Source organism: Carettochelys insculpta, chromosome 21, assembly GCF_033958435.1.
Source record: "Carettochelys insculpta isolate YL-2023 chromosome 21, ASM3395843v1, whole genome shotgun sequence".
In the NCBI taxonomy this organism is placed as follows: Eukaryota; Metazoa; Chordata; order Testudines; family Carettochelyidae; genus Carettochelys; species Carettochelys insculpta.
In genome coordinates this window covers 18,036,165-18,061,167 of record NC_134157.1, presented here as the reverse complement: position 1 = coordinate 18,061,167, position 25,003 = coordinate 18,036,165, and the positions used below count along the sequence as shown (strand labels likewise).

The window sequence follows — 25,003 nt, the reverse complement described above, 5'->3', positions numbered from 1 at the left end:
TCCAAGAAAGATGCTTCACCTTCAGCCTCTGGGTTGAGCTCTTCCATGCATACCTACCTCTTCAGCTTCCGTTCAGCCTACTTTCCTCCACTCCTCCCCTGGTGTTTCTAAGTCTCCTTGGTATGGACACACTGCATGCTGCATCTTTATCAAGGATCCCTCACTCTCAGAGGTATGTCACTCACTAATTCTAGCTCTCATTTGACCCTACATTGCACCCTAACGGTTTATACTTACAGGAGGTCCCGGTGGGCCCGGATGGCCAGCTTCACCTTTTGGACCTGTTGGACCCTAAGTGCAAAATACAGAAAGAAGTGTGAGGGTCTCACTCAGTATATGCCAGCTACCAAAAAATTCCCATAAGAATTGACAGCTTGAGGTTCGCGGATGATATAGTTATCATTGAGGAAGATGAGGAGAAGCTAGTGAAAATGGTGCAGTTGCTAAATGAGGAAGAGAAGCAGTATGGACTGATTATGAACATCGATAAAACAAAAACAATGGTATTTGCAGATAAGGGAATAGGAAGGAAGATCAGTGTAAATGGGATTGAACTAGAGAATGTGGAGAAGTTCACATATCTGGGGAGCAACATAACGTATGATCTAGACTGCAAGAAGGAAATAGCGACTAGAATAGCAAAAGCGTGAGTGAGTTTGAAGGTGATGGATAAGATCTGGAAAAGCAAAGCGATGAGCTTAGGAATGAAGCTGAGCATCTTGAAAACGTGTATTCAGCAGTATGTTGTACAGATGTGAGACATGGGTGACAACGAAAGATTTGAAGAGAAGAATACTGGCGTTTCAGAATAGTTGTTATAGAAAGATCCTGACAATAGGATGGATGCAGAAGATCACCAACGAGGAATTATAAAGAAAGATTCAGCTGAAAGAGAACCTACCATGAAAGGTTATACAATGGAAGTTAGAGCTATTCGAGAATATTTGCAGAATGAACAATGAACAAAAAATCTAGACCCTGGTGTTCGGCATAATAGATGGCTGGAATAGGAGAGGCAGACCCCACAGAGAACGGGTATATGATACAGTAGATTGGTGTGGAGCTAGCCTACAGAAACCAAGCCACTCTGCACTGGACAGGGAAAGAGGGAAGGAAATAGTGACAGACACATCGGACACCAACAGGCGCTGAGCCCATGGTTGTTGATAATGATGATGAAAAATTTCCCATGAACATCATTCTCTCTTTGAATTGCCTTCTGTGGAAGGAGCTCTCCTCTGGCCTTCCACTCCACCAAGCACCCATGGCTCTCACTAGGGCTTCTCAAAATATTTTTTAGGATGAAAAACAGATTTTTAACTAAAATGAATATTTTGGCAGAACATTTTCATTTTGACAGGAATTTTCTGATATTTTACCCAAACTTCCCACCACCAAAAATGTTCTAGTACAAGCTTTTGGCAAAATGTTTATATTTTGGCGAGAGTTTATTATGTATAAATGTTGTTTGTTTGTTTTTGTTTTCAAAACATGAACATTTTAAACCAAAAAGTGTTTCAGAAACTGAAACAGAAATTGTAGGTGTTTGTTTGTGAAATGACAGACTGAATGCCATGTAGAACACCACTCTGACAAATGTATTCTTGCAAAAAATCCCCTGCAAAAGGAACTGGCATTTTTCAACTACTAAAACTTCAACTTCACAAAGGAAGGACCAGTGACATTAAACTAGCTTCACTGGGTGTTTTCCACCCATTTCTTCTTCTGCAGTATGTTTAGTCCAGCCCTGTTCTGTATTTCCATCCCTCTCTCTGGCTAGGTCTCCACACCAGTGTTATTCTGGAATAAACTATTCTAGAAGAGATTTTCCAGAATAGCTTATTTTGAAATAGCACATCTACATACGAAATGTGTACTGAAATAGCAACTGGCTACTTTGAAATAGAGCGTCCACACTCAATAGAGTCCATTTCAGATTACAGTCCTAGAAGTACTATGGCTTATTTTGAAAGAGCCCCATTCCCTTTCTATACAGCCCCATTCCAAAATATGTATTTCAGAATAGGCCCTATTCTTCATAAACGTTACGTCTACACTACAGTGATCTTTTGAAAGAAGTTCTTCCGGAAGATCTCTTTGGAAAGAACTTCTTTTGAAAGAGTGCGTCCACACACACAAAGGCGAATCAAAAGAGTGATATCCTCTTTCAAAAGAGAGTGCCCACACAGCTCCTATCTTTTGAAAGAATAGGCCAGGGATTGAGGAAAAAAAGCCCATGGAGCATCTACACATTTTCTTTCAAAAGAAGCTTTTGAAAGAAGGCATTCTTCCTAAAATGGGAATGGAAGTGCGCTGTCAAAAGGAGCACCATGTTCTTTCAATTTAGTTTCAAAAGAATGCTTTTTGTGTGTAGATGCTCCTCCTGATATTTTGAAAGAGCCCCTTCTTTTGAAACATATTTCGAAAGAACTTGCTAGTGTAGACGTGGCCAAAATGAAGTTCATATATATGGCCCCTTTTCATCTCGAGAGATGGTGGTTAGCAGCGGCGGTGAAGATCTATGGGCAGTGTTTGAGTTTGCAACTTCTGTCACAGCTTATCTGTTCAATATTGGATTTGTATGGTCGATTGCAATAACCACACGTCAGTCTATTTCCGAATTCTGGAGTCTGAGAGGTTTTCCTTTGAAGATGAACTTCTTTTGCGTGGCTTGCACATATACTATCGAAGGATGATGTGCCCTGTCATAGCAATCGTCACCTGGTATTTCATCTTATGATGTAGATTCCCAGGATTTTGGATCAATGCTGAACTTTTTCATGGAGTTTTTGCATGTATCCCTGAATCTTAGCTTTGGTCTTCCTCTTGTTCTCATCCCACATGACAGTTCACCAAAGAGGATTTCTTTGGGAAGACATTCATCACATATTCTTCTCACATGACCAAGCCATCATAGTCTTCTGCTGTTGAGGATTGCTATGAGGCTGGGTATGCCAGATGTTGACAGGACATCTGCATTTGAAACTTTATCTAGTCAGTTAATATTCATAATTCTGCAGAGGCAATGAAGAGGGAAGCTGTTCAATTTTTTCTCCTGGTTCAAGTAGGTGGTCTACGCCTCAGAACCATATAGCAGGATACTCAGTACACATGCCTGGTAGATTAGTATCTTTGTTTCCACTGTCATCTTAGGTTTGTTCCATGCTTGTTTTGTAAGTCTGGCAAAAATTGTAGCTGCCTTGCCAATTCTGATATTTGGTTCTTTGTCCATGGATAGGTTTGTGGTGACAGTAGATCCAAGGTAACAGAACTGTTGAACCACATCTAATGGGCTGTTATCCAGAATGACATTGGGTCGCTGAGGTATTCCTAGAGTGAATAGAACAGTTTTCTTCATGCTTATGTCAAGGGAAAACAACTTGCAGGAGCTGGATAGAGAATCCATCAGTGACTGTAGCGTGTCTTCATGTTGAGCAACAAGAGCTGCATCATCTGCGAAGAGGAGTTCCCTGATGAGGACTTTCTTGACCTTAATTTTGGCCTTGAGTCTTGCCAGGTTGTACAGAGAGCCCTCTAATCTTGTGTGGAGAAATATATCGCTGCGTGAGTTTTGAAATGCACAATTTAGTAGAAGTGAGAAGAACATGTCAAAGAGGGTGGGGCAAGAACACACCCTTGTTTGATTCTGCTGTTCATTGCCAACAGTTCCAAAGTAGATCCATCACATCGCACTGTTGCTTTCATGTTTTTGTGAAAGGATGTTATGAGCTTGAGTAGGGTCGGTGGGCAGCCAATCTTGGTTAATACTCTGTATAATCCTGATCTACTAACTGTCAAATGCCTTTGTTAAGTCCACAAATGCTATGAATAACGTCTTTCCTTGTTCTCTGCACTTTTCCTGTAGTTGTCAAAGTGAGAAAATCATGTCCATTATTGACCTGCCAGCTCTGAAGCCACATTGTGTTTCTGGATAGACTCAATCTGTGACTTTTTGCAGGCATTTGAGAATGACACAGGCAAATGTTTTGCCTGTGATGCTCAGTAATGAGGTGGCCCTGTAGTGTTGTAGTAACCCTTGTCACTTTGTTTTATAGTGTAGACATGGTCAAAATGAGGTTTACAGAATTTGAAATAAGTCAAAACGCTAGTTTGAAATTATTTTGAAATAGCAGTTTTGCTGTGTAGACACTCATGAAGTTATTCCGCAACAGTGGCTGTTATTCTGAAATAACTTTGTTGTGTAGCACACCCTCCCAGTGCGTGAAGATCTCCATCTTTATAGCAGTGGGTTTTCTTCTTGCTTTCCACTGATATGGATTGATGTGACTGATCTTCTCAACAACAATGTGGCAGAAAGTAATATATGTTTAGAAGAAACATTTCCATTTAAAATTTTTCATTTTAAACAGCCTGAAAGGACTGGGTTTGCTAAAGTTATATTTAGCTAACTGCCTTGACTCTCCTGATCTGTAACAAGGAAAGTAGGTTATGCATTTAATAAGAGTTCCTGTGTGTAGTATCTTAGTTTTTGTACTGTCAATACTCACTGATGATCCTTTTGCACCCTTTGGACCTGGGGGACCCTGTACAGAGGAAAGAATAAAAATAGATCATTAGTACTGGGTGGGGGGGAGTTAAATCATTTCATAGTCATTGGAATTTTTCAGCTAATTCACTTCAGCCACCTTTGAGTCCCTGTCTTAATTTTCTGCAGATATTTGAAACCTGAAATTATTTGCAAAATAAAAAAAAGTTTGCTGAAAAAAATGCTTGCCTCTTTGTTCCCAGCAATGTGATTTTCAGTTGGCATATACAAGAGTTCAGTGCATTCCACCTACATGCTCATCTAGTCAAGGGATGGAAACCCACCAGAGGATTTTTTGAAGCCACTACCTCTGAACATTCAAACTTAAAACTTGAAATCTGATCAGCATACAGAATACAGAGTGCAGAATTCCAAAAATATATTCAGGGACTAAAGTTAAATAAATAATATGATAATATCACAATAGCTTGTGGATATCCCACGGACAGAAGAAGGAGCTAATTGATTAATTATTTGTCTTGAATTACATGCTGAGGTGTTTTGATCATACCATTCATTTATTTTATTTTTATGCCATCAAACCTCGACACTCATATCACTGTCAGAAGTTTGACTTGTGCTCTACCAAATAATCAGATACCCTCATCTCTTCCCTTCCCCGTTGCTTGTTGTCCTTTAGCCTCTTAGTCTGAATGCTCTTCGTGCGCTAGACTGGGCAATGCTCATTTATGCTGGTGAACAGCAGGGTCGACAGCCACCCCAGGCGCTGGGCAAAGTGGAAGAGGGGTCTGGCTCTGGGGCCCTGAAAGGGGAGGAGCCAAAGGTGGAAGGGGTGGAGCCTGGAGCAATCAGCCCTGAGTGACATTCAAACCGCCCCCACCCTGGGCCACATGGAGCAGTGGAACAGCACTGCCTGTATTTCAAAGGGGCCCAGAGCTTTGGCCAAAGTAGCAGCAGTGGCAGCTAGAGCTCCGGGTCCCTTCAAAATGCCAGATCTCGGGGCAACTGCCCTCTTTCCTCCCCCCCCCAACCCCCGCTGTCCCACTGGTGAGTACCTACTGCGATGGGTACCACTCAGGTAGTAAGACCCTGTTCTGCAAAAGTAAAAGATCACATCATCTAGCCCCTTGGAAATCCAAAGATAATGAGAGGTTTAAGACAAAACAACATATGGATGAGATCTGTCTTTTCTCTGAAATGATACGCTATACATCAACATGTGCTCTGCACCACAAATCATTGATCCTAAAGCTGGTGAGAAAGCACTGGAGGATTTTACTTATTTAAACTTCGAGCCTCCAGCATCTTCCCAACAGTTCTATGCCTGGTACTGAACACCAGGAATGTATTAACTCAGCACTTCAAAGTGCTTCACAAACAGTAATTCATTAAGCTGCACCATGTCCCAGGGTGGTGTGTATCAAATGAGTATCCAGATTTTTTGGCAGCCGAGGTACAAAGCATTTAAGTGACTTGTCACATATTGCATCAGTGGCCGAGCTGGAAATAGACCCTTCCCCCAGATTTCTTGACTCGCAGTTCTGTGTTTTTGCTGCTTCACCAAATGGATTTTTGATGCCTGGTACTTACTGGTAATCCTGGTGGACCTGGAGGTCCAATTGGACCAGAAGGACCAGCGATACCCTAAAAAGCAAAGGCACAAGAAAGTTTATTTCAAAGGATTTATGCTGGTTCTCATCTATGGACCATAAGCTCAGATTTCAAATTTTGGTGCTCAGTAACTGACGATTCAGTATAGAATAAAACTCTTTTCCATCACGCATATCCATGCAAGTCTGAGTGTCCACTTACAGAAATCAGTGCTTGGGCAGCCACCCAGGAGAGATTCAGGTGCCACCCAGCTGATTCTCAGCCTGCCCATAGCAACCACAGCCATCAGCATGTGTTTCTATTAGTGGCACACATCTGCACATGCCTTGGCGCACATAAAACAGTTTTTTCCACCTCCTTTCCTAGTCTCACTTGTTTCCCCTATAACAAGCCGTCCTGTAGCACCTTAAAGACTAACAAGTTTATTTATCAGGGAAAGAGCTTTTGTGGGAAAGACCCACTTCCTTGGATTCCATTACAATAGGCCCAAAGTTGCCCGCTTCCCTGACCTTTCGGAGCATGAGGATTCAGCCTCTCTTTAGAAAGACAGGTCCGAATCACTACGTCTAAAACCAAGCTTGAATCTCTCCCTTAAGTATAATAACTTCTAGCTGGTAACTAGCTTCTATGGGTACCAGACAGTATATTTGTATAGGAAATGTTGTTCAAGAGTTAGAAAAAGCCCCTGTGTCATGCTGAGATGATGTCTCTGACTAGAGAAAGCCAACTGTCCTATTAAGCCACCTGATGAAAGGAACAAGGTTTCAATCCATTATACCTGGGATGAAGGTTCAGCATTGCCTCCTTGGCACATTTAATAACTGCCTCACAGATGACTCCAAAGTGTCCCTAAAAACACCTACCTGCTCTCCTTTAGGTCCAGGTGAACCCTGGGGTCCTGGAAGACCTCTGTCACCCTTTTCTCCCTGCTCACCAGGAGGCCCAATGAGGCCAATTAAACCTGGATGACCCTAGAAAAAACAAACAGCAGAAGTTAAGATCAGCTGTCTCGTACTCAAAGTATTAAGCCCATGAAACTCCTCCAGAGGTCACATCTTTAAAAGCAAGCAATTAAACAAGTGGAAGGAAAGTGTTTATACCTACTGGAAAACCAGGGATAGGAAGGTGAAAGGGAAGACTTTGTAGCAGAGTATGAAAAGCAGCCAAAAATGTCCACAGTTCTTAGTAATGAAAAACACTAGCTTTCTGCTAACCGGGATGCTGCAAATATAGCAGAAGTGGCATTGCTGTACTCCTGAGTCTGTTCTTTTCATGCCTTAGCATATGTTATGTTAATTTCTACAAATGAAATTCAGAACCATTATCTCAAGCATGCCAGTTGTCTACCAAGTTACTGCCTGTTTCTCTGCCTTTTGCTAACTGCACACTTTACACAGACTTGCAATTAGAGATGACTTAGGGCTACCTCCACCCTTCTGGGAAGACCAATCCAGTCACGGTCGAACTTCCAGAGTTCGATTTCGCATGTCTGGTAGAAACATGCAAAATCGATCTGTGTGGGCTTGGAAATTGACCCCGTACTCCTCACTATAGCGAGGAGTAAGGGAGTTCAATGGGAGAAACACTCCTGTCGACCTCCCTTGGCGAGGACAGTAAGATAAGTCAATTTCAGATACATTGATTCTAGTTACGCCATTACGATAGCTAGAAATTGCATATCCGAAATCGACTTACCAGCCTACTGTAGACTAAGCCTTAGGGACATAACCCTAACAAAATGGACCAGTTTAGTTTCCTGCAGAATGTATTAACGCCCAGTAACTCTCAGGGAGACGTAAAACATTAGCCATGGATTCCAAAGTTAGACACTGAATTATGGGGAGAAATTTCTTCCTGAACCACTTACATTTCTTACAGATCAATGAATCTGCCTGATAATCAACATGTATATCAGGAAGAAGAATCATAATGGAAGTCATGGCCAAAATCCCTTGTATGTATGAGCCCTGTCGAAGATCTGCCTGATGCTATGATACCTTCAGCAATCCCACTTTGTGTTTTAGCACATACTATCATGAACAAAGTGAATTCTGGAATATTGTGAAATCTTGCTGTGTATTGGGTGTAGAGGGATCGGATAAATTCATTCCCCTGCAGTGAGACTGCATAAGGCCTATGCACCTTGTACGTTTCAAATAAGATCTCAAAATGAGGCTTATGTTGGACTTAAGCATCCAGAGCCCTTGTGCAGTTTGCTTCACGGGGATGGATTTCACACCAAAGGCTGAAGAATCTGTTAATAATGTATAATATCCCCATAGCATGACTATTGAGGTCTATTACATACTGTCCACAGAGTTGTTGCGGGAAGAAGGGCAATGCATCTGAAAATATAGGTATCCGAACATGTTTTAGGTAGCAGCCTCACCTTTTCACCTTTAGGACCCGAATCTCCCTTAAGACCAGGTAAACCAGGTGGGCCCTTTAAGGGAAAAAAAAAAGAAAAAGAGGAAACTCAGATAAGAATAGTCTATGCCAAATGCAAGAATCTGTATACATGCAACCAAAACAACGTGGACTACAAAGACATACCAGGGGGCCTGGAGGACCATCGGGGCCTGGGGATCCAGGAAGCCCTTGTTCACCCTGTAAAACAATACAATCCACTCAGAGAAGGCTTTTAAGGTAGAGGCTGTCCAGAGGTCTGAGTAGTCAAGTTCAAGTATCTCCACCCATCCATAGGTGACCTCTCTGGCTTGGGTGCAACTATAGAAAAATGAATTCTATAACCCTTATGTATTAAGTTGATATATGTTAACCTTAAAAATGCACTTAATTACAAATGCCTCAGGGCATGGACATGGCCTGGGCCTGATGCAAAGGACAGCAGTCTCAGGGACATTTCTAGCAACTTTAAGGGGTTTTCGATCAAGGTTTCTGAAAGTAATAATAAAAAAAATAAACCACAAGCCAAAAGTGATGCCCAATATTGAAGTCATCCTTTACTCCTAAGTGACAATAAGAGTTTTGCCTCAGTGTGCCAAAGAAACTAAAGTTAAGAAGAGTTTGGTTCCCATGTGCCTAAGTGTCTTTTGAAAATGGGACACAGGAGCTTTGGAATAGTTACCCTAGACCTACCTCAACCTTTAATAAAAATGTAAAACCAACCATACACAATTTCCTTTGATTTGGGAATCATTAAGAAAGAGAGAGATAAAAAACAGAAGATATTGCCTGCTTATGAATTCATGGTACACCTGCATCTTGAATCCTGTTTGCAGATGTGGTTGCCTCATCTCAAAAAAAGAGAGATTGGAATTGAAAAAGATTCAGAAAATAATTAGGAGCATGGAACAGCTGCCATATGAGGAGAGATTAATAAGACTGGGGCAGTTTTCAGCTCAGAAAAGAGATGATTAAGGTGGGGGATATGATAAAGGTCTATAAAACCATGACTGGCGTGGAGACAGTAAATATGGAAAAAATATTTATTCCTTCCCATAAACAAGAACTAGGGGTCACCAAATGAAATGTAATAGGTTTAAAACAAAAAAGGAAGCATTACTTCACTCAGTGCACAGCCAACATGTGGAACTTCTTGCCAGAGGATGTTGTGACGGCTGAGGCTTTAACAGGATTCAAAATAATGCTGGATAAATTAATGGAGGGTAGGTCCATCTTTGGCTATTAATGAGGATCTGCAGTGATGGGGTCCCTAGCCTTTGTCGAGACTGGTAATTGGCAGGGGACAGATCATTTGTTGATAACCAGTTCTGTTCATTCCCTCTGGAGAATCTGGCATGCTTCCACAAAACTCAGCCGAAAGACATGAAAAAGAACAGATCTGCCATCATTAATTAAAAGTCAACAGAACTGGACTCTGTGGGACCACTTGGCAGTGGGAGAATGAATGCTAAAGTCATGCCCCCTTTACTAAAAACACCCAGTCATCAGATATCAGGCACTGATGTCTGAGGACTGTTATGTTCTGTGGCCCTCCTACAACGATGCTTGGGACAAAAGGCATTCTTTAAGAGAGAAGTTTTATTGTAACGCCTGGTCATTATTCTAGTTCAAAAGTTTTTAAATACTCACCACTGGGCCAGGAATTCCTCGCAGACCATCAGGACCAGGTTTCCCTGGAGGTCCCTGGGGACCAACTGGACCTGTCTTCCCGGGAGGTCCTTCCAGACCAGATTCACCCTAGTGACAAGCGACAAAATGATCCAGTTTGCAAATGATCCCTTTGTTTATCCTTCCAATGAGGTGTTCTTCCTGCCACACCCCATCTGGTTCTCCAATGCATCACTGAAAGCCAAGTCCTGGAGCTGCAGAACTTTTCCATGACGGTCTGTTTACTGACCAACTTGCAGGAGTGTAACTCAACTATCTTTTTGATCTGTGTTTGTACAGCACCTAGCACAATAGTCTATGTTCCAGGGAGCCACCAGAATGTAAATCATAACCAACAACAATACTGTAACTTACAATATCATTTTCAATGTTCTAATTCTGACTCAACTTGGAGATAATCATAGTTTTGGAATAGCCTGTTTCTTCTGATATTATAGTCTTGCATACACAGTGCTCTTTACAACACAGTAAGTTGCAGTATATGACAGTTTTGATACCAAAAAGCATATTTCTAAAACCTTTATAATTTCATAAATATCAGTGGAAGTTGTTAAATGGTAAAACAAACTCTTGGAAGAGAAGCCTTCATTTGAAGTTGATGGTCTACAAGTCCAGTTTTCATGTTTTATTGAAATACAAAGGGAAATGACAATCTGTTCTTTACACACAAATTTTTATGACATGTTGCCAGGGCCTATGATGGGGGGCAAAGAGGGCAGCTGCCCCAGGGCCGGACACTTCAAAAGGATCTGGGGTTGTCAGCTGCAGCCACTAATACTGCAGGAGCAGCAGTGGCCAGAATCTCTGACCCTTTAAATTGACACTATAGCGCCATATGGCATGCCCTGGGTGGCTTTGAAAGCTAGTACCCCCCACCCCTCCCCTTCTGCATGAGGCCCTCCCTCACCCAGGGACATAGCAAGCCCGTCGGCTCCCCTGGGCATTGCTCAAGAGCTGTCTAGGGCACACCTACAGACACTGATTTCATCCCTTACCTTGGCTCCTTTCTCTCCTTGTCTTCCTTCAGGACCTGCTGGACCAGGAGGACCCTAGTGAGAACACAAAACAGAAGCAGGATCATCTTAGATCACAACTTGCCTGGAATGGCTGTGGTGCTATTTACAGACACACTGTGAACAAGGAGGAAAATAACAGGCTGGCTACCTGTCAATGGCCTTAAAAGTAACACCCTTATAAATTAACCATTCACCCATCTCAGATGAACGTTTGGAAGAGAAATCCTGAAACAGAGTGGGAGAGCCAAATATCGTATATTTTACAAATAACCTGATTTAAAGCCCAGAGAATTCAGTGGGCAACTTCCCATTAACTTCCATGGGTTTTAGATTTAGCTCTAAACATCTTTAAGTATTCCCAACAAAGGGTTATATTTCAGTATGTGAATTTTCTCACAATTGGTTCTTAGTTTCAGGAAATAAACTATTCTGTATTACTGATTCAGATTTTTGGGGTGCTCATGTGTGTATCCACAAGGTACACACATGCATATATTTTTGGGACAGCTGGTGCTTAAGGGCCAGATTCCACTGTCTTGTGGCCTACAAGAGCAATGAACTTTCTACTTGTTAATGTCTGCAGGATCACTCCATAAAGAGACAGGTAAATGCAGCTCAAGTAGGGTGGCATAGCTCAGTGGTAAGCACACTGGACTTAGACACCCAGGAGCGAGCGCTCAATTTTTGAGGTGGGCTGTCAAGGGTCTAGGCCAGGTTAAAGTTTAAAAAAAATCTGGGTAATAGGTCCTGCTGTAAATGTAGGGGACTGGACTTGATGACCTCTCAGAGTCTCTTCCAGTTCTATGTTATCTAACAGTTGTCTTCAGCGTGTATTACTTCCACTAACCATTTTGCATAGAGGCCTGAGCTCCAGCTGGTATAAACAGGCACGGCTCCACTGAGTTTTGTCTATTTGCACCTGTGGACGTTTTAGCCCTATATTTGTGTACATCAGCATGGCGGTATTGCAAAATTGATACCAGAATGACAAATGTTGTCACACAAAGCAGATATTAATGATGAGAACTTTTAAGAACTCCGCTGACTGGATAAAGCCTCTTAGAATTAAAGCAAACTAATGACACCAATTTCAGAAATCTCATTAAAATTTACATGAAACAACATTCTAAAAAATTAACTTACCCTCTTCCCAGGTGGACCAGATGGACCTGGTTCTCCAGTTGGACCAGGGGATCCCTAGTTTAAAAGTGGAAGAGAACAACTTATAACGAGACACACGAATGAAATAGACCATTTATCTAACATGTAATCTGACCGAATGGCGTTTGCATTAGAATTAAGACTAAACAATGTGAGATCTGACTGCTAATCAGAGAAGCTGATATCTCATTTTACCCCATCTTAGGATTTCAGAACAAACGAGTGATTTGAAACATAATAGGCTATGTCTAGACTAAAGGATTTTGTCAGCAGAACAGCCGTTGTGCCAACAAAACCCACTGAGTGTTCAGATTCCCAAGGGTGTTCTGTTGACAGAACTCAGCACTTTTGTATCTTGCTCCCCACCAGGAAGAACACCTCTATCGACAGAGCTCTGTCAACACACAGCCTGTCTGGATGTTCCAAGGGGCCTTCTGTTGATAGAAAAGGCTTCCAGGACGCCGGACAACCCTGCCTGCTGTGCTTCCAGTTGGTCATTTTGTCGAGAGAGCAGCGGGGCAGTCTGGCCACTCTTTGTTGACAGAGCAGGTCGATTGTGTGATCCACTTGGCAATCTGCCTGTGATCTGTCGACAGAAGTTTTGTCAGAAGATATTTCTGACAAAAACTTCTGTCAATAGATCGCTCTAATCTAGACATAACCATAGAGTAAACTCTGTCGTATCCAGCATTCTATCACCCAGAACGCTCAAATATTTTAGTTACATTTTCTTTAAGTACAGTATAGTGAAAGTAAATGCAAATAAATACAGCAACTAGAGTATAAGTTTACAGTGTACAAGACTACTGTGGCTGGTAAATAGAGTACTCTGCATACAGTTTTGTTTGTTTCTTAATATCTAATCTTGTTTTTCTTTAGTGTTATGAATTGCTAAGTACAGCTCTCTATTATCCAGAATATTTAAATATCTGGCAACCTCCTAGTGCCGAGGCTGCTGGATATGAAAGACTTTACTGTAGATATCCCAAAATGAATTAAAGGAAACACATGATATACCAAAGCTATAGAATCCACAGCTGGGGTCCAGTAAATTACTGCAGCTGGACATAGAAAAGAGGGAGAGATTTGAACAGCAAAAATGGAAGTCAGGTACTTGGCTCCCAGTGGAAGTCCATGGGGGTTGGGTGCATAGATTCCATTTGTTCCTTCCAGAATCCCTCCCTCCATTCCTGCATTTGTAGTGATATGCACAACAATTAGACCTAGGAACCAGGAGTAGCAGAAGATGAATACCGAGCTCCTAATACCACACACGCCTTGTATACCAGAATGTACTTACCGTCTGACCAGGTTCACCATCATCTCCTTTGTCACCTGGGGGACCATCTTGACCCTAGGAGGAGGAGGAGAAGGAGTTTTACATGCACTAAGAATTGCCCTTCTCCTGCCCAGAGTGAAAGCAGCTCATCCCTTTCTGAATGTTGGAACTTACAGCTGGGCCAGGCTCTCCAGGGGGACCTGGGTCACCAGGAAAACCAACTGGACCCTGCAAAAGGAAGAAAAAGGATATCCCTCGGTCAGCTGTGGTATATTTATCAGAGAACTCTAAAGCAGCACATGTCTCTTACTCCAGACATAACTAAAAGAGCTACTGCACACAGCAGAGCGTTGAGTGGCACAGCTCTGACATAATCAAAGTTCAGCTCCCCAAATCAGAAAAGATTGCTTTGGTCCATGCCACCATACACGGACACGAGCTGTGATATTCAACGTTCAGGTCAGTCCATTAGAAACATGGAACAAGTCATAAGAACTTTTCCAAAGTAGGAGACTTCTTGGAGCTGGAGGTTTTGGTTTGATTAATTAAGGATCATAATTTAAATCTGAATCCAAACTTCAGCAAAGTTGGGTTGGGGGCTGATACCTGGGGGGTTTAGTATAGGCCTGTAGCAGCATTATTAGAATTTCATTTCATTGGACCATATGCTCAGCTCATGTAAATCAATAGTGCTCTGCTGAAGTCAACGGGGCAATCTGTGTTTACGCTAGCTGAGGATCTGTCCCATTGTGTAGAACATCTTTCATATGAGGAACATCACAAAGCATTTAATGAATCAAACCTGCTGCTAGTACAGTACCTACAGAATACATTAAAATAACTTCCAGAATGGTGTTCAACCAAGAGTCTTCAACCAATAACGTGACACACCAAAGACTCATCTATTATGACATGTTAATAACTACCCTGGGTAGCAGGTTTAAAATTAACAAAAGGAATTTTTTCTTTATGTGGCACATGGTTGCCTTTGTTACTCCTTGCCAGAGGAGGCTGTGAAGACCAGGACTTTAACAGGGCTCAAAAAATAACTAGATAAATTGATGGAGATTAGGGCTGCGTCTACACGTGCACGCTACTTCGAAGTAGCGGCAGTAACTTCGAAATAGCGCCCGTCACGTCTACACGTGTTGGGCGCTATTTCGAAGTTGAAATCGACGTTAGGCGGCGAGACGTCGAAGTCGCTAACCCCATGAGCGGATGGGAATAGCGCCCTACTTCGACGTTCAACATCGAAGTAGGGACGTGTAGACGATCCGCGTCCCGCAACATCGAAATAGCGGGGTCCTCCATGGTGGCCATCAGCTGGGGGGTTGAGAGATACTCTCTCTCCAGCCCTTGCGGGGCTCTGTGGTCACTGTGGGCAGCAGCCCTTAGCCCAGGGCTTCTGGCTGCTGCTGCTGCAGCTGGGGGTCCGTGCTGCATATACAGGGTCTGCAACTAGTTGTTGGCTCTGTGTATCTTGCACTGTTTAATGAAAGTGTGTCTGGGAGGGGCCCTTTAAGGGAGCGACTTGCTGTTGAGTCCGCCCCGTGACCCTGTCTGCAGCTGTGCCTGGCTCCCTTATTTCGATGTGTGCTACTTTGCCGTGTAGACGTTCCCTCGCTGTGCCTATTTCGATGTTGGGCTGAGCAACGTCGAAGTTGAACATCGACGTTGCCAGCCCTGGAGGACGTGTAGACGTTATTCATCGAAATAGCCTATTTCGATGTCGCAACATCGAAATAAGCTATTTCGAAGTTGGGTGCATGTGTAGACGTAGCCTAGGTCTATCAGTGGCTATTAGCCAGGATAGGTGGGAATGGTGCCCCTAGCCTCTGTGTGTCAGAGGCTGGAAATGGATGTCAGGGGAAGGATTGCTTTCAGGATTAACTGTTCTGTTCACGCCCTCTGGGGCTCCAGGCGTCAGCCTCTGCTGGAAGACAGGATACTGGGCTAGATGGACCATTGATCTGACCCAGAGTGGCCATTTTTATATCCTTATGTACAAAGTAAGAGGCAAGAAAAGCACCACGTCATCCTCAGCTGTTGTAACCTGGATAAAGCTATTGATTTCAACACAGCTAGGGATGATTTGCAGCAGCCCAAAACTGAGCTGCACATCTCAAATGAGGAAATGGAGTCATTTACTACACAAAACATACACAGCCATTTAAATCTCACATAGGTTTTTCTGCAAAGCACGGCCCGCTGCAGAGAGCCATGGAAGTGTCAATACCCCACTTACTGCCCTTCAAATAGGGCTTTCCATGAGATGTCAGAGGGCACAGACCTCGAACTCCACATGGGTAAATTTCCCTCTAGTGTGAGAAAAGGACCGATCATCCTAGTGTAAGGCTGACAGACCTGGCTCATTGGCAGGAAGAAATGAACTTGCTACCCTAGGGGCTAAAGCCATGTGCCTCTACAGCATGAGCTAAAAGCCAGCTGCTTCTCAGCTAAGGCTGCAGGGCAGAGACTTTACTTTCCCTTGTCCATGGTCTCAGTGCCTTTAGGTTACACTAATATTACCTGAATAGCCTAAAAACTAGGACTATTCCTCTTTAAAACTCTAAAGAAATTGGTTTGAACTTGGGCACCACTAGAAGGTCTGGTTCACCTGATTGTTAAGCTGTCACAACTTTCCTGAGCATCTTTGGAACATGGCTTCCAAAACCAAACTCTCTGTTTAACACGCTTCCTAAATGATGGGGTACTTACAGGGCTACCTTTTGGCCCATCATCACCTGGTGGACCTTTTGGGCCAGGAGGACCAGCTGCACCAGAAGGGCCTGCTTCTCCCTTTTCACCTCTTTCTCCTTTAGGACCCTGTAGGGAAAACAGAATTTTCTATTATGTGGAGAAAAAGACTGAGACACATCCAGCTTAATTTGCTTCATTAACTGGCCCTACTAGTTTACTTTCATCAGAGTTTCCACATCTGAAGAAGTGGGTCTGTCCCATGAAAGTGCATCACCTAATACATTATTGTGTTAGTCTTTAAAGTGCTACAGGATTGCTTATTTGTTTTGTGAAGATACAGACTAACACAGCTACCCCTCTGTGACTGGTCCTACTAATGATACGTCACTTCCTTTTCCTTCACCCCTTCCCTTTTTTTTTTTCCTTTTTATATATATATATATATATATATATATAGGATTCTGTTATTTCCACTCCAACCCATCTGATGAAGCGGCTTTTACCTATGAAAGCTAATAAAAGTGTTCGTCTCTGAGATATGTCTACACAGCAGCTTTATTTCAAAATCAGAGCTTATGTCAAAATAATGCTGCTACACACAAGAAATGCATTTTGAAATAGCACTGAGCTATTTCTAAATAGAGCACCTACACACACAGAGCCTTTTTTGAAACAGAGCTATTGGATGCACTCTGGCTTATTTCAAAACAGGCTTTATTCCCTGTCTTAACAGCACCTATTTCAAAATAGGTGCTATTCCTTGTACAGGCCGTGCCTACATGTGCCCCAAACTTCGAAATGGCCAAGGAAATGGCCATTTCGAAGTTTACTAATGAAGCACTGAAGCACTGAAATGCGGCGCTTCGAAATTGACGCTCCTTGGACTTCGAAGTAGGCGGGGTCCTTTCGAAAAGGAGCCCCGTCTGGACGCGCCGCGCGGCGGCAAGGAGCGTCAATTTTGAAGCGCCGCTGCCGCCCGCTAATGAAGCGCTGAATATGCATTTCAGTGCTTCATTAGTAAACTTCGAAATGGCCATTTGCGTGGCCATTTTGAAGTTTGGGGCACGTGTAGACGTAGCCAGAATGAGGTTTACCAATCTCAAAATAAGCCAACCAGTATTCCGAAAGTATTTTGAAATAGCTGTTGTGCTGTGTATACGCTAGGATAGTTATTTCAAAACAACTTTGCTGTGTAGCCCTACCCTAAGGTGCCACAGGACTGCTTGTTGTTTTTGTTCTGGTATTGTTTTATATGTTCCATTAAACCTCTCAGATACCTGAACGATATTTATTGCAAATACCCTGTTTGAAATAATTAGATGGCCCCAGTGTTGTTTTTATTAAGGTCCAAAAAGCCTTTATTTCTCAATTGTTCTGCCAGCTAAACAAACTTAGCATGGCAAGGCCTGCATTCCACAAGCTGCAGCCAACCACAGTCAGTTCTGCCTCCTGCTGTCCACACCCTTCTTTTCAAAAAATGGATTATGAATTCAGTTTCTGCATCCTGACTCAACAATGACGATTATTATACATTAAAAAAAAAAAAGCAAAGAGCAGTCCTGTAGCACCTTAAAGACTAACAGTTGTATTTATCAGCAAATGAGCTTTCAGGGGGTAAGACCCACTTCTTCAAGTTTGAAGAAGTGGGTCTTGCCCACAAACTCTCATAACCTAATAAATAACATTGTTAGACTTTAAGGAGTTACAGGACTGCTTGTTTGTTTTTTTGTGAAGCTGCAGACTAACATGGCTACCCCACTCTGACATCATTACACATAGCACTCTACTGAAACATTAGTTTCCAATCAACCCTCCAGGCAAAGTCTGGGGAAACACAGGACCAAAACACTTTAGGCCAGGGGTCAGTAACCCCTGGCATGCATCCCACCCTTGGCACACAAGCCTCTTTTCAACAGCTCAGTCCCACCCCTCTCCTCGCCATGCAGTGGTGGAGCAGAGATTGGGATGGACGAGCCCTGCCCGTGAGCTGGCTGGTGAAGGGGCACACACCTGAAATGTGAGCCTGCACTGTCCCCCTCTCTCCCGCCAGGCTCAGCTCTGGTGTAGTCCCCCAGTGAATGTGTGTGGGGAGGGGGCAGGGGGGCACCTGGCACAGAGGGATCCTGGCAGGGTCTGGCCCAGCACTGGCCTGCACCCCTCTCCACCACAGAGTCTAAAGGGCAGGTGTGTCTCACCTCTCCCCTTTTCCTTCCTGCATGGATGGATGGGGATCGGGGTGTCTCATGTATCACCGGCCCTCAGATGGTAAACAGAGATCAAAACGTCAAATTTCGGCACTCCACCTAGGAAAGGTTGCTGACCCCTGCCTTAGGCTTTCAGGGAGCACTGAGAAAGGACAAGTGAATTCAGGGAGGGATAGCTCAGTGGTTAGAGCATTGACCTTGTAAGCCCAACACTGTGAGCTCAATCCCAGCAGGGGAGGCTCTCAAGGGTCTGGGGCAGGTTAAATCAAAAGTAATCTCTCAGAGATAGTGATAGGTCCTGCTGCAAGTGCAGGGGACTGGACTTGATGACCTCTCGAGTTCCCTTCTAGCTCTATGAGATGATGCATTTCACTGGCCACTTACCCTTTCACAAAGGGCTCCAGAGAGACAGAAAACCCACCCATGATCCAGATTCTCTTAATATTTCTGCTACATCTGACCACTTGCCTGGGAAAGCCACTGGAGAACAAAAACACCCCTCTTATGCAAACAAAGGAGGCCTGCTGAGCTTTCAAAGCAGTTCACATGTAGGGGTCAAACTCTCCTTAATGGGTGGGACCATTATATTGTTTATTCCTCTTTGCTACTGCTCTAAGGTGCTAATGCTGTTCAATTTCAATTAAAACCACAATATACAGACAGCTTTAAAAAATGGACTACTTACCGGCGGGCCACCCTCTCCTGGAAGACCAGGCTCACCAGATTCACCAGGTTCACCCTACAGATCAGGGCAAGGGGAAAAAAAACATCACGTACTTACATTGCTATTGAGAGCTATTTACCAGTCATGGTAAAGGGTGTGAAATATTGCCTTTTGACCCAAGGCAGGCACCCATTTCTAGCAGTGAGAAGATTAAAGTTGGTCAATAAATGGCTAAGCCGGTTCCTGGGAAGTCTGGGGAATTTTTTATCATTTGCTTTTTTTTCTCCAACCAGCTCTAGTATAAATACTGTTTAAAATTAATACTCCTCACCAGCTTGTAAGGACCTGTCATTGAACATATATTTGCCCTGCCACAGGCTCCTTTTTGAAAGGTGCTGAATATCTCCACAACTCCTGTCAGCATTCCCAGTAAGCTGAGCGCTTGGGCAGCCAGGAGAGATTCAGGTGCTGCCCAGCTGAATAGCAGAGCGCCCACAGCTGTCAGCATGTGTTTCTACTGGTGGTGCATATTTGCACATGTCTTGGTGAACATAAAATTTATTCTACCCTGTGTGAAAATACTTAGAGGGAACACTGACACCCACTGCCTGCAAGAGGATTTAAAGGTTCTCAGCACCTCACAGAAGTGCTCTGCACCTCTCCAGATTGATCCCCATTGTTTCTCTGTGGCAAGATCAGCTTATTCATACTTTTCAGTATTCAGACATGTGGGTTTTTTCTCCAAGGGGGGGAGGCAATATCCATTTTTTTCTTCACAGCAACAAAAACAGAAGTTTTAAAAAATTTAATAGTCCATATAATTAAGAAGAAATCAAGTTATACAACTGTAATGGATGGTGGAATATCTATTGGTTTTGCAGTGGGGAAAATAATTAAGCATACTTAGAAAGGGTAGAAGTTCCCTTGTAGATAGCTATAAAATACATCTTCTGCATATATATGAAGCAAACACAGCCTCACCATAGCCCTCCAAGCTTCCTCACGCTACCCTGTGATATCTGAAAGTGCACATACATCTCAACAGCAATTACACCCCCTAACAAGGTCACCAGCAATAATGTTAATTAGTGCTCATTGTGATGGCAGTTCTTGAACTCCTGTGCACTAGGACATCCGGCCAGTTTTCAAATGGTCCCGCACCATCAGTCAAGTAACAAGGGGTCCTGTGGCACCTTATAGACTAACAGAAATGCATGAGCATAAGCTTTCGTGGGCAAAGACCCACTTCGCCCACGAAAGCTTATACTCATGCATTTCTGTTAGTCTATAAGGTGCCACAGGACGCCTCGTTGCTTTTGCAGATCCAGACTAACACGGCTACCCCTCTGATACTTGACATCAGTCAAGTCTGGATGAGAAGTGTAGACACTTGGTTTCTATTCACTAGAGTGCTTCCTGTGTCCCCTCTTCACTTGAAACAGTTGCTTATGGGAAAACTTGCTGGTTCACCAAGCCCATGGACAACACAAGGACCACAACACAAGTCGCTAGCCTGTTTCTATTGATGTCCACAGCAATCCTCCCACCAATTTCCATGGAAGTCAAACGAGGCCATGCTCAGCTTGATTTACCTTCTCTCCTACGGCTCCAGGGTTTCCTATTCCGCCTGGAGGACCTTGTGGACCATCTGCTCCTGGTGATCCAGATGGACCTCTGGGCCCAGGGGGACCGGGTGGGCCCTACAAGGAAGGAGAGGCATAAGCAATCAGTGAGGTAATAAATACTTTGTAAGAGAAGCCAATGTTAATGATGAAACTTCTGGGGAATTGGATTCACTTACCATTTGTCCAACATCACCTGTTTCTCCCTTCTCACCAGGTGGTCCAGGCAAACCCTGTGCAGATATGATTACATGGGATATTTTCAGTAGGTTACATCACAAAAGCAATATCGGAACTTACAACCCCAATATCCCATTGGAAATTACCTGCAAGCCCACAGGACCTGGAGGACCAGGGAAACCTCTTGGACCTTCATCACCTTTCTGACCAAAGAGGCCTTGTTGTCCTCTGGGACCAGGCTCCCCATCAGCTCCCTGCAGGGGATAAGAGGGGAAGAGGATGCGATGAGTTTTGTTTAAATCATAGATATTATATTTGGGGCTCACATCCCCATCTTCCATTGTACTAAATGGCAATGCTGCCCACTTTCCTCAATGGAGCATGCTTGGTCAAGAGTAATTAACCATCAATAATACTCACAGCTGGACCTGGCTGACCAAGCGGACCTTGTGGACCAGTAGGACCTGGTGGACCCTGTTCAGAAAAAGAGGGTCAACAGGGTGGTTAGCAATATGGACCTAAAGACTCACAATTATCAGGTATGGCGCTGCATTGCCTTTTGCACCCAGCCTAAGACTGAACTCACCAAAATTCTGAAGTGCTGAAAACAAATAAAAGAGAAAGAGCCTAATTCTGCTCTTACATGCACCAGCGGAAATTGGTCTGATGGAAGTGGAATCACACCATTGCAATCCAGAATGAGCTGGAACATAATGTCTACGATATATTTGAGAAAGTTTGTCTGTCTGTTTGTTTAAGAATTCCTAAATGATAAGAGTTAGGACCACCATATTTGATATGCAGATAATTCTTATCACAACAATGTAAAGTAAGGGTCTGGTTGTGCCAGGAAAATGGGATGTGCCTGGAATGGGATCGCTTCTTATAAAACAATACAGAAAAGATACAGAACCATCAAGATGGTGAAAGGGACTGGCAGGGCAGGGGTTTGGGGGACTTTGGGCTTATCATACCCAGGACCTCCCCGGCCCTAAGCCTCCCAACCCCCAGGCATTCTTTAGGGAGTGTGGGGAAACAGGGATGAAGCTCGTCCCCACTAGATTCATACTGGGACATTGCTGGCTGCTCCCTTTCTCCAGGAGCCAGGGAAAAGCCCACCGTTTGCTAAATTTTTCACCCTGTCTGGGGAGCACAGGGGAGATGAAACTTAATTGAATTAAGGACCCCAGCAACACTGGGTAAATGTGCTAGTTTACTACATGTTGCAAAACAATTAGAGAACTGAAAGCTTTCTGGAAAGTAAGGAACACAATCCAACCCCCTGCTCAAAGAAGAACCAACCCCAGCTAAATCCTCCTACCCAGGGCTTTGTCAAGCTGGGACTTAAAAGCCTCTAGGGATGGAGATTTCACCAACTCTCTAGGTGACACATCCTAGTTCTTAGATTCTCAATTATTGCAAGTGTAACCCACACACCCAGGACTGTGGTTCACTGTCCCATGTAGTGGCACCTAGACCACTTACACAGAAAAAGAATGAGCCTCCTCTACAGAGGACAGCTGGGTTTTAGCTCAAGCTGTAGAGGCTCCTGCACAAAGCTCCAGGGGTCCCAGGTCTGAGTCTGCCCATCAGCTGTTACAAGTAGAAGCTCCTCTGGGATTTCAACTGGGTCTCTGAAGCTCAGGATGTGCTTCCTCAGCTATGGGAGGCATGTAACCCACCTAACTACTTGGTGTGGTTCACTGTCCCATGGCGTGGCATTTTGACCACTTACAGAGAGCCTCCTCCACAGCCTTAGCTGAGAGCCAGCTGGCTTTTAGCTCAAACTGTAGAGGCTCCCGCACTAAGCTACAGGTTCAAGTCTACCTCTCAGTGGTTACAGAACCTCTTAGATCTCTGCTGGACATGTCCATACCAATGTAACCCAGCCTCCCTCAACTTTAGCCCTATTCCAACCTCCTTTCCTTTCCTGACATGGAGGGTCCAGTCACTTGACCACATCAACATCTTCATTTCCATGGTGGACAGCATACTGATTTCCTTGCTCATTAGCTGGCCACATCTCTGTTCCATGCATTAATACAGGTCAAATGACAGGCTTATACACTACCTTTTAACCTTTACTTTTTCTTTCCACATGATAATGATATGTATAAACACAGGGTGTAAGTAACAGGGGAAATTAAATTTAAATACTTAGTTTTATTTTTCCATCAAATAATGGAAAATAACCATCTTGCATAGGTCCCAGCAGACTGGCTGCTGCCAAGACACTGCCTAGGACAAATGCATGCGAAAGCCAAAAGAAATTGGAACACAAAATGGATTTTTAATAACAAAGTTCCAGGTTACCTGTTCACCTTTGTCACCCTTGCTTCCTTTCTGGCCTGGGTCTCCAATCTCACCCTGTTGGACACAAATGTGTGTGAATCAGTGCTGTGCTCAGTGATTACACATGTAGCCATATAGTTCAAGTGGCCTCTTCCCCTACATTCTACCATGTCAGTGGCCTGATCCTGCTGAAGTTAGAACTTCCCAGAGGAGCTATGGGAAGGGAGGCAGGATCGGGCCCTTCAGGTATAATTATAATTTTGAAACATTTCTTTGAAAACTTTCCCCAGCTGCTGATCGATACCCAAGGTATCATGATGCTAACCTTGTTGGTAGCGAAAGAGACAGTGAGGGGCATATTTATATGCTAACGATCTCTGAATATCCTACTGCCCAAAGGGCTTACCGTAGGTGGTGGGGGAACATGATTAATTTTGGAAAAGCTAGCGAAGTGGAGTAACGCCAAGTGAACAGGCTCATGGGAGAGCAACAGACTAAAACTTAGTACATAGTTTTGTAGATGAGGAACAAAACCCAGCCAATTCTGTCTCAGCTCTACTGACTCTAGAGGGCTAACAGGATGTAAGAAGCGGTAGAAATCTAATTATGTCCCTAAATGGAGCAGATCTGACTCTGAATATGCAGAAGAAGCGGATCTGCCAAATGGGAAGGGGACATTTGGAGCAGAAGTACACTTAGAAGATTTTTCTCACCTTATCTCCATCTTCTCCTGGGGGGCCAACAGGACCTGCTGGCCCTGGGAGTCCAACTGGACCTTGAATACCATCACGACCAGCTGGGCCTTGCGGACCTTTCTCACCCTGGAGGTACCGTGAACAGGTGTGTTAAACAATGCTCTCCTCCACCCTCTGACTCAAGCCTAAATATCCCATTAACTTCACTGCTTATCCTCCACCAGCCTTGGATTGTATTTGGGCATAAATAGTAGAACTAGTATCTGGCAGACATTTGAAAGTTCAATAAGAGTCTCTGTCATAAGCCAGCCATAATTTTCCATCTTAAAAGACAAAGAAATGAAGAAATATTCCCGACTATGCATACAAAGACAGTGCTACCATAATAGTATCTTAGCATTTTATCTTGACTCCTGTATCTTGTCTTTTTTTGAGTGATGAACAAAATGTATTCAACCATTTGTCATTTCCAAGAACCAAATCTTATTGACATTAACTCTACTCTGATTAAGAATAAATGCTAGCTCTATATATGAAATAGACAGAGTTTCCCCTTTCTTTAGTACCAAAGTCTATGACCTAGTCCATCACGTGTTTTATGAACTACTGAAAATAGCTGACCCCCTGTTTAAGTATTTACGCTTTTTGTATCCTTGAGACGAGAGTCCTTGAATTCACTTTTGCTCATATGAGCAGCAGAGTTAATGTTCTCCAGATCCCTAGCACAAAATTTAATTATGTCTGAATTCCACTGTAAATTATTAGAGACCAGGTAAATTGCTTATTTCCCCTCTACCATAACACATGAAACAGCACAGAAGTTCGTAATGCTGTTTCAAGAGGAAATTCTTGCCTTGGGACTAGCTGCGAAAGCTTTCAATAAACCATCAAATGCAGGAATCGGTGGGGAGAAAAATCACCTTTAATAACACAAATAAATCAACATAAATGTTCTACTTCAGTCAGAAATCTCTAAG

At 43.4% G+C, this 25,003-nt stretch overlaps 1 protein-coding gene across 4 annotated transcripts in view; it reads right to left on the bottom strand.

The window, feature by feature from the left end:
- Positions 1-25,003, bottom strand: part of COL5A1 (collagen type V alpha 1 chain) — a 302,011-nt gene that overhangs the window by 29,521 nt on the left and 247,487 nt on the right. For all 4 annotated transcript variants that reach the window (XM_075015472.1, XM_075015471.1, XM_075015474.1 and 1 more), the window contains exons 43-61: positions 24,045-24,152; positions 23,353-23,406; positions 21,460-21,513; positions 21,186-21,293; positions 21,039-21,092; positions 20,830-20,937; positions 19,259-19,312; positions 16,388-16,495; positions 13,844-13,897; positions 13,691-13,744; positions 12,373-12,426; positions 11,209-11,262; positions 10,175-10,282; positions 8,672-8,725; positions 8,508-8,561; positions 6,982-7,089; positions 6,098-6,151; positions 4,509-4,544; positions 238-291 (exon numbers count right to left, since the gene is read on the bottom strand). In XM_075015472.1, the coding sequence (XP_074871573.1) occupies positions 238-291; positions 4,509-4,544; positions 6,098-6,151; positions 6,982-7,089; positions 8,508-8,561; positions 8,672-8,725; positions 10,175-10,282; positions 11,209-11,262; positions 12,373-12,426; positions 13,691-13,744; positions 13,844-13,897; positions 16,388-16,495; positions 19,259-19,312; positions 20,830-20,937; positions 21,039-21,092; positions 21,186-21,293; positions 21,460-21,513; positions 23,353-23,406; positions 24,045-24,152 (1,332 nt within the window). The remainder of the gene's footprint in view (positions 1-237; positions 292-4,508; positions 4,545-6,097; positions 6,152-6,981; positions 7,090-8,507; positions 8,562-8,671; positions 8,726-10,174; positions 10,283-11,208; positions 11,263-12,372; positions 12,427-13,690; positions 13,745-13,843; positions 13,898-16,387; positions 16,496-19,258; positions 19,313-20,829; positions 20,938-21,038; positions 21,093-21,185; positions 21,294-21,459; positions 21,514-23,352; positions 23,407-24,044; positions 24,153-25,003) is intronic.